At 43.8% G+C, this 9,223-nt stretch overlaps 1 protein-coding gene across 1 annotated transcript; it reads right to left on the bottom strand.

Moving 5' to 3' along the window:
- Positions 1-904: 904 nt before the first annotated feature.
- On the bottom strand, positions 905-4,662 carry LOC102573978 (fibrinogen-like protein 1-like protein). The gene is made up of 2 exons (XM_019480532.2): positions 4,489-4,662; positions 905-2,067 (listed from the first exon to the last, which is right to left on the bottom strand). The coding sequence occupies exons 1-2, from the start codon at positions 4,655-4,657 to the stop codon at positions 1,406-1,408; spliced, it is 831 nt and encodes a 276-aa protein (XP_019336077.2). The 5' UTR covers positions 4,658-4,662; the 3' UTR covers positions 905-1,405.
- Between the last annotated feature and the right edge of the window lie 4,561 nt (positions 4,663-9,223).

Genomic DNA, 9,223 nt, shown 5'->3' with positions numbered 1-9,223 from the left:
TGTAAAACTGAACACAGTGCTCCAAGTGAGGCATCAGCAGTGCTGAATAAGGACATAAGAACATGAGAAGTGCCGTATTGGGTCAGACCAGTGGTCCATCTAGCCCAATTTCTGTCTCTGACATGGCATAAATCGATGCTATGGCAGGGGACATTGAATTGGGTATCTGTAGAGTGATCTATCTAGCCCCTTTTCAGTATCCTCCCTGGCATCTACCGTTATTGGTTTGGAGCAGTGATGTTCAACCTTTTCCCTTAGTGGGCCCGATGGGTAGTGTCCAGTCTGTCCACAGGCTGTCCACAGATGTGGCCATTGACCGTGATCTGGTGCCTGGGGCAGGCACGGCCCCATCTGGCTGTGCAGAGGGGGCCAGGAGACAACTTGGCCTTATCTGGCTTGGAGGAGGGGAAGGGGTATGGCCCAGCCCTGATTTAGCTGGGCAGGGGAGTGGAGCATGGCCTGGCCTCAACTCAGTGGCACAGAGAGAAGGGGGCATGGCGTGGCCTGGTCCCGATCTGGCTGTGCTGGAGGAAGGGGTGTGGGAATTTGGCAGTGGCAGATGGTGGCCGCTGCTCCCCTGCTGCCAAATTTCCCAACCTATGGGGAGCCCCATGGGTCAGATGCAATGGCTTCACGGGGCACGTTTGGCCCATGGGACGGAGGTTGAGCACCCCTGGTTTAGAGATACCAAAGGAAACCTCTGCATTCTGTTCAACAGCCATGAATACATCAATCGGATCCAGTCCCTTTTTGAACCTGGCTATGCTATCTGCCCCCACCACCTCCTATGGCAATGAAGTCCATAAACTAGCTACGTATTGCATAAAAATATATCATTTTTCTGATCAAAGCTGTCCACCACACCCAGTGTTTTAAGGTAGATTAATATTTTATTTTTGCAGAACTTTGAAAGCCATTAAGCAAAAGTGACAGTTTTGGAGAGACACGTGGTTACAAGACTTGAAATCACAACTCATGTCTATGCTTGCATAAGTGAGGAATGATTTATTTGAAAGGAAATGATATCCATCCTTTTATTTGTGATTTACACATGTATTGCAGGCCTACAGTTCTCTATCAATCATCAGTAATGCTTCTTTTCCATCAGAGAGCAGAGAATACAAGAACATACCCACTTTTTACTTTTTTTCCTGTTGGAAACAAATCACATCTCTAGACCCGCAACTGGTGTGAATTAACACGACTGTATTGAATTTGGATGAACTGCATTGATTCACACTAATTTAAGTTGAGATCCAAAATGTTCAACCCTGTTGTTAACAATTCTCTGAATGAAAAATTAGACCTTGAGATACACAGGTTGTGTTTTGGCGGCTGGTTTGATCATCCTTGCAACTGAGCTAATGTAAGCAGAAAAAGCCACTAGCTGACCCGGAACAAATAATTAATATTTCTTACCTGGTTTACAGTTTATTGGATTTGGTCTAATCATTATTTTAACTGACTTGCATGGTTTCTGTGCAGTACACAAACCCTTCCAGTAAATGCCTTTATCACTGTTTAGGAGGGCAGAATAACAGTCGTCAAACCACCAGCCTCCATGATAGTATTCGGCACAGTTAGTGTCAGGCCTTCTGTCTTGGTCCTTGTCTAGGGTGGAAAAATTCATATTGTCATGGATACCTGCCTCACCCACTGTGGTCAAAGCATCTCCTGCATCACCTGAATAGTCCCCTAACCTCAAAGCGTAACCGTTTTCCTCACTATCCACCTTAAAGGTATGGTAATCTGCATGTTTTGTATGGCCGTCGCTGTCAACAAAGACAAATCTGACAATGAAGACATTTTGCCTTGTTAAGAGATGCATCATTTCGTTGCCAAGCCAGTGGTCGCCACGCAGATTACCAAAGCCATTCTTATACTCAGACCATGGTTGGGACCATTTTTCATTTTCACCAGCACTGTGGCGCTGCAGGACCGTCCAGCCTCCATCATCCATTTCACAGTAGACTGCCAAGAAGGGAGAGTTTTTGGGGCGGATGACGTAGAGCCCACTTTGCCTTTTGCCATGTCTGTAAGCTGCCCTGCAGTCCTTTGCCACGAAGTCTGAAAAATAAAAAATGAGTCTGATAAATGTACTGCACCGTGGGAGAGTACAACCAGGAAAGAGTACGGGCATGGACAGATGAACAAATTATACCAAGTCAAAAGGTATTTGGGGAGCAATAACTCTTTCATGTGTCTATTTCTACACCGTGGCAAGTGAAAGTTAAGCTGCAGCCACTTGGCCCTGAATGAAAAGGGCTAAGTTACCATGGGACAGAAGCAGATACACAATGCAATAACCATGGGGTACCTAATGAATGGTATACCTCCTCCCTTTAACTTGCTATATCACATTAATCTGTCCATTACTCACACTGGCTGTTAGTCTCTGCCATGGAGGAGACGTGAGAAAGGGCAGGGGTTCTGCTTTGCTCCAGTCTGAGGAAAGCAGGGCCATATTATACCCCGCATGCGTTGTCAACAGCTGACTTCTTCCCCCAGTTTCTGAACTACACATCCTAGAATCCATCTGTTCTTGGCAGAGACCATGTCCAAGGTGTGAGCTGAATCTTTCAAAAACCACCAATTTCCCTTTGACAGATGCTGGATTAGGTGGCAACATTTTCAAAACCTCAAGTGACTTTTCAGCAAAAATCCTATGTATAGGAGTGGTTTGATCTTTGGTGAGTTTGTGAGCAGCTGCTGTGGACAATCCCAGAGTATCTTCACCAGCATATTTCTGGGTCTCGAGGGTGCATGTGAAAGTAAGTGGGCAAAGTGTGTTTGGGGCTATAATGGCAAGGGTACATCACCATTGTGGTATAGACATTCCCAAAATGCATCACTCCCACTGGAATAGGTTTCAAGTTGCTGAGACAGCATCTTATCAAGACTAAATTCAATCCGTGTTATCACTGGTGGAAGTATCCTGGACAACAGGAAGAGAAACTTAGAGCCGTATTACCTACTGCAGCCTTTTTACGTGATAACTAAATCCCTTTTCCATGAACTTTTCACTTTGCCTAGTTGTGCTTTCTGCTGAATTTGAGGAACTTTCTATTTAGTCAATAGGATAAAGAACAAAACTTTCTCTTGACTATATGCCCCCCAGGCAATGCTTACTATACCTGGAAAAATCCAAGATACCGTAAACTGTCAAGAGTGGCAGCACAGCTAATTCAGTGCAGGGGTTTTTTGCTGGTGAACTCAACAAGGAAAATTTCTGGCTCTGTTCAAGGAAGGTGTGAATACACTTGAAAACTGTATAAGTCAGGTGCAAAGCTCCTCACAAGTTTTTGCTACAGCCAGCATTGTCACTGAGCTTGCCAGCCACAGCTGTGGAGAAGAATACTATTTGGAAGACCAAGTGCTGCTATCTTTTTCCCTCTCTAACTTCGGGGAAAGGCTAGAGCCTCAGAACTTGCACTTATACAGACATTTGAAATCCTGCCATAATTGTTGCTGCTTGACTGCTGCCCTTGCCTAGGATGAGCACAATGTACGATACAAGAGAGACTGCCTCTGAATCCGGAGGAAGACACTGTCTGCAGGGCTGTCTCCAAAACCCACCAAAGGACTGCTGCTTAGTGTGGGAGGTTTGGAGCCAGGCCCAGAAGGTGAGTCTTTCCCAAGTCCTTTAGGTGCTTTGTGGGATTTTTGAGACATCCAAATACCTTTTAAACATCTGGCCCCATAAGCACGGTTACCACCTGCTAATCGTGAGATGTTCTCATCTTAAGTGATAGAGCTGTTGATCTGGGGATCTTCCATCCCAGCTGAGGGTAGCACATTAATAAATGCTATTTAACACTGAAACTATGACCTGCTCCCGGGGCACATTCTCTAGGTATTGTTTTAGGGTAGTATGGCACAAAAGAAGATAAAATACCTGGTTTTCCCTATAGTTATGGCGAGTGGGGAATTTACCTAGTGTGGGACACAAAATTGCTCTGACATGTTTGCTCCAGTTGAAGTCAGTGGGAGTTTTGCTACTGATTTCAATGCAGAAGAATCAAGACCTTTGTGGATCCCAGCCATCCAGATTCAATCCTGCAGGCAGCTACTACTGACATGAGCGCTCCTATTTCAGCCGTCACATGAGTGAGGGGACAGGATCAGGTGCCTAATAAATACTAATCCACTCCCTCCACAACTGACACTGGGAATCAGACTGAAATTTAAAAGGGCACAGATCTCTCTTAAAAGTAGCTACAAATAATAGGGTTATTTTACTTATATCATGCATCACTAGCTGCTGCCCAGTGCATTAAATGTCTAAGTATTTATCAGAAGCTGGTTGGTTTCACATTCATCTAGCATAAGAAACGGAGGCATGGAAAATGTAAAAGTCATCGGTAAAGTTGGAAATAGAACCAGAGTTTCCTGACTTTTATTCCTCTTTTGTAACCAGTAGACATAGTCCCTCTGCATAATTGTGCTTTCCTGGGCACTTGTTTTTCCAAAAAGAGAAAAGGAGATTACCTGGATAAGTATACCCTTCCGGGATGTTTAAAACTTCATGCTCTCTGTCTTTTATCATGAGACGATTGGTAATGTTTCCGAAGACCTCTTTTTTTGTTAAAGTTTCACGCTGTGCTGCTTTGATAAGTGTGAACGCAAAACAAAAGCAGAGGAATGGATAAAGTTTCATCTCTGAAACCTAGAAAGAGCAGAATGAAGACATAAATATTAACATACTGTAGCATGATAAACTCCATCATCCTGAGAAAGCTGTAGTGGTAGTTTCCTACCAGACCGTCTATTTTGGATTGGTATGTCATTCTTGCAAGTACCTTTACCATAAAATGCAGGAACACCATCTCCCATCACCCAGCAGTGTAATTCAAAAGAGGTTTTGAGACTTGCCTCTTTTTTTACTCATGCAGAAGGCCAGCAACAAGTCTGTGTCACATATGTCCCATAGAAACTCCATTTTGAGAATTTAAATAGGACTTAACTGTCATGAAGCCCCTGGATGGTAGGGACAATTTCATCAAGATGAAACAGGAGCAAACACTGAATCATGAACTGAAAATATAAGGGAACGCTGCAATGTGCTGGGGGATAAGACTGCCACTCAGAAACGGTCCTTATGTCTTGGGTTTGGCTCTTAAGAAGCATTTACAAGTCAGTAGGATTTCGGGGGGACTGACAGTTAAACGTGCTATATGTTGTTACAAGCTGGAGATGGTACAGGAATTGCTAGTAGAAAGCAGGCAAGACTTAACAAACTGGCAAGGCATGAAAAAAGTGAAAATTGAATATAGTCAATAATGACAGTTAATTAAAAGAAGGAAAAGACTGCAGACAGGGATTAGAAATAAGTAACAAAAGCAATGACTGTCGCTAGAACAAAAAATACCCTCCAGCTAGATATATCAGTAAGCCAATGAATGAATTTATATCTCCAAGTTTTGTTCTCTCTTCCCCCTTCTTCCTCTGTTTTTGTATTTTTTCATTTATTATAGCTCAATGCTGACCTCAATCATGTAAGCTCTTCTTTGTAAGCACAGAGATCCACTGGCTCATTAAAATCATTACATCAGGGTCTAAGATTATAAGGTCTTTGACCTGGGGAACAGGTCTGCCTATTAGTCTATGTGGTACCTCCTCATTAACATTGAATAAATTGGTTTGTAAGTATAAGAGAGAAAATGCCAACATTTTCATGAATCATTATTTGCAGAATATTATTCAGTCACCTGTGGAGATACTGAATAAAAGAAACATTTATTCATCATAAGGATTTGATAAAAAAAATTGCCCAGTTTTGCAATTAATTATTCATCCCACTTTAATAATATGTGTGCACAGCAGAGAACAGTGTTCATCTTTTTATAGCTATGATGGTGGAGCGTCTGACTACTGGGTATTGGATATTTACATCCCGTATTATGTAGAATATACTACGCGGCTTTCAGAGGAGCTGAGCAGCCACAAATGCAGATGAAGTCAAGGAGGACAGCAGGTGTTTAGCACTTCTGTAAATCAGGCCAGAGGAATTTTACAGTCCAAGAGAGCCCTATGCAGGACTTTCCTCAGTGTCACACAAGGCGTGTGATGTGCTGAAATCTGGGAAATTCTGATTGCAGTGTAATTAGCTAAAGCCTGAATTTGGACATACATTTTTCCACACAGTACAAAAGTGATGTTTAGAATGAGTACAATTTTGCTTATAAAAGCTGATTATAAACTGACTTCATTGGCACTGTAGGTAATACTAAATGAAAAATACTGATTACTGATAAAATATGCCAAAAGTTTGTTAAAGAGTAGGACACAAAATCATCTAAAAATGCCAGCAAAAACATCTCTATAATCTCACTGCTTCTGCTCCAATACAATGAATATTTAGGGGAGCAGAGGGAATCAAATATTATTGTGTCTATTATCCTAGTGCCTGGGTATGAACCAGGACCCCACTGTTTAGGCATTGTACAAAGACAGAACAAATAAGTATCAGTAGTCTCAAAGAGCTTGTATTCTCAATGTAAGATCAGACACAGATAAAATATGAGACAGGAATAAAGATTCTTTCTTTAAGTAATTATTGCCATCCTTTGCACCGGTGCAGAAATGGGGTCATTCTCAAACCAGCTGGAATTTTGTGCAAGTGTAATGAATTAATAGCAAAGAATTTGTGGCAAGTGTTTGGTACCAAAGCATCAAATTGAAGCTCTCTTAGCTAGTTGAGGTTTAGTGATAAAAGGTTATTTGAAATAGATCCATACATATACCTTGCAATACATTCACACGCATAGCCACACAGACCTATTTTCTTTCTTTTGCAACAGATGTCTGCGAGAGGTCTGGTGATTTCTCTTTGCAGCATTATTCTTTCATTCTATATAAAGCTCTTGCAAACCTCTGTCCGCCCGGTTCTAGCATAATCTATCACCATATGGCTCCAAGAGAAAGAAGCAAATCTGTGTAGAAAGAAAATATGGGACACAACTTACTTTACTCCCCATTGTAGGAGCAAGGGGATATGATCTTGCAGCTGGTTCTGAAGACAAGGCAAATGAGTTTTGTTTAGTTTATCTGCTATTATTTTATAGGCAGGCAAGCAGGTAATTAATGATGTTTGCAGAAAGCAGTACTGGAACATGCAGCTTTTACGAGGCAGTCACACCCAAACAGCTTGCAGATGAACAGCCCCCATCCTTGATATCTTTTGAAGAAGTTCCTGGTGCTGGAAAATTCACTGTACCATAAAGGTCATAGCTGAAATGGGAGTATTTGCAGATTAGTCATGCCATCCTGTTAACTTGGTAAATCATGTCTCTCCTTAAAGCTGGACTTGGCATGAATGGGCAGCTATGGCTGGTTTGCAGGTGAGCGCCTACAAGACGACTCTGGTGCCCAGACCAGTATAGGTAGCTGGGGAAGGGTCACCTTAGTGCAAAGGGTCCCACTGATGGCCTTAGCAGTTCCTATGTCCCGCTCTGTCTGGTGAAGGTTTGGATGACTTGGCAAGAGAAAGCAGGTATGGAGGGTTTCCCATGTGCTTGTATAGACTTTTAGGGTGGTTAGCAGCAGCACAGTTTGAACTACCGGGGATCAGACCAGCACCCAGCGTGGGAGGAGAGGGATTTGAAATCATTTATCTGAGTTGTGCTTTGGCATCTCAGCCACAGGTAAAGGTCAGGGCCCGTGAAAACAGCCCAGCCTCTTTCTTAGGCTCCTTTTCTGCTCCTATATCACAGCAAGAGGTTTACATTTGCACAGAGTAGATCTTTTTATTACGCTTCCAGGTTTGACCTCAGTTTATTATTGCTGCTCTTTGAGGGCAAAGGGTGCACAAGGGGGAAATGATAGTCCCTAAAAGCTTAAATACACACGTCTCCCTCAGGGAATGCCTTAGTAGGAGCAAGATTATGTGATCTTGCAGCCGATTGTGAAGAGAAGGCAACTTTCAGGGAGCAAACTTGGGGCTACCTGTCCAGATGCTCCTGTGAGCAATGGCAGCAGAAGCCATTTATACCACTTCTGGGTCTGGGCAGGGCAGTGGGTCTGTGGGGTGCAGAGAAGTGCTGCTACTTGCTCCAGGCACGCTGCTGTGTGAACCTAAGTAAACCACCTGTGGGTACAGAGGGAGCAGCTCCAACCGGCGATGGAAGCAGGATAGCTACCTCCACGTGGCAACAGGCAGCATCATGCTTTATCCTCTCAGCAGATGCAACAGGAGGCTGCCTGGTGTCCTGGGAACACCCAGGGGCTGGAAGAGGTTGCCTGATTTGGGATTAGTTTTTCAGGCTCAGGACAGATGTCTTGTTCGGCGGCTTTTTAGGAACATCAAGGCACAATCCTCAAGTTCCAGATTGTCCTGAATTTGGGACTCTTGGTCACTGTGTCCCAGGTCAGCCCACTTTCTAGGCAAGACGCGTGCTCCAGGGTACTAGTCCTTACCCTTTTCACAATGCTCTTGATCTTGTCTAAATCTGCTTCAGTACCTCCGATGCCAAGGGGATCTTGAGGGCTACACCTATTCACTACCTCACTGTGGCTTGATGTCCCTGTCATGTGGCTACAAAGCTAAATGAATCCTTCCAGCTCTTCCCCGCAGCCTGCACCTTTATATGGCTCTTGTGCCTCGGAGGCACCCTTCTGCATGGCAGCGCACCCTCTGCTCCTCAGGCACCAGGACACAGTCCTCTGCTATTAGTTTATGTCAGCTCCAAATTGCTGTTGTTCCCGCTCTGGCTCAGCTGCTCTGAGCAGGGGAGGATCTCGAACCAGGTTTCTGCCCATTTCCCACCCATCTGTTTGGGGACAGATGTGAAACAGGGAGATAACTCACAGCACTTATCCCTTCCCCTGTGCTCAGTCTGGAGCAGCGTGCAAATGGTTTGAGCAGCTTTCTTGCTTCTCCCTTGTGCCCTTCTGCAGACACATAGCTCAAGTTGCAATAGTTGTGCTGTTGGCACTTCAACTTTTGATGCTTCAAATGCATTCATTTAAATCTGATGTCACAGTTTTGCATAAGCATATTTCCTTTAGTGTACAATAGAGTAATCATTCAGTAATTTTCCCAGGCGCTGGGAATCTCTCATTTTCCCTTTACTGCTCTTGAAGCATTTTTTTCTGGGGCACAGAGCTGTGAGAAGTGCTGCATCATCTTACAGGAGAGTGCAGGGAAGACAAGGTTGACTCCTAGGAGCTTGTCCCTGATACAGGAAAACCCATTCTATGTTTTGCATTAAGGGACCAGCACTTT

The sequence above is a fragment of the Alligator mississippiensis genome, chromosome 4 (genome assembly GCF_030867095.1).
Source record: "Alligator mississippiensis isolate rAllMis1 chromosome 4, rAllMis1, whole genome shotgun sequence".
In the NCBI taxonomy this organism is placed as follows: Eukaryota; Metazoa; Chordata; order Crocodylia; family Alligatoridae; genus Alligator; species Alligator mississippiensis.
The sequence above is the reverse complement of the archived record's forward strand: the minus strand, read 5'-3'. Positions and strand labels throughout refer to the sequence as shown.

Bases quoted from the DNA above. Each gene is read 5' to 3' on its own strand.
- LOC102573978 (XM_019480532.2), bottom strand. From the start codon at position 4,657: ATGAAACTTTATCCATTCCTCTGCTTTTGTTTTGCGTTCACACTTATC. The intron at 2,068-4,488 runs GTAATCTCCTTT...TTTATTTTTCAG, and splicing joins GGAAGGGTATACTTATCCAG to ACTTCGTGGCAAAGGACTGC.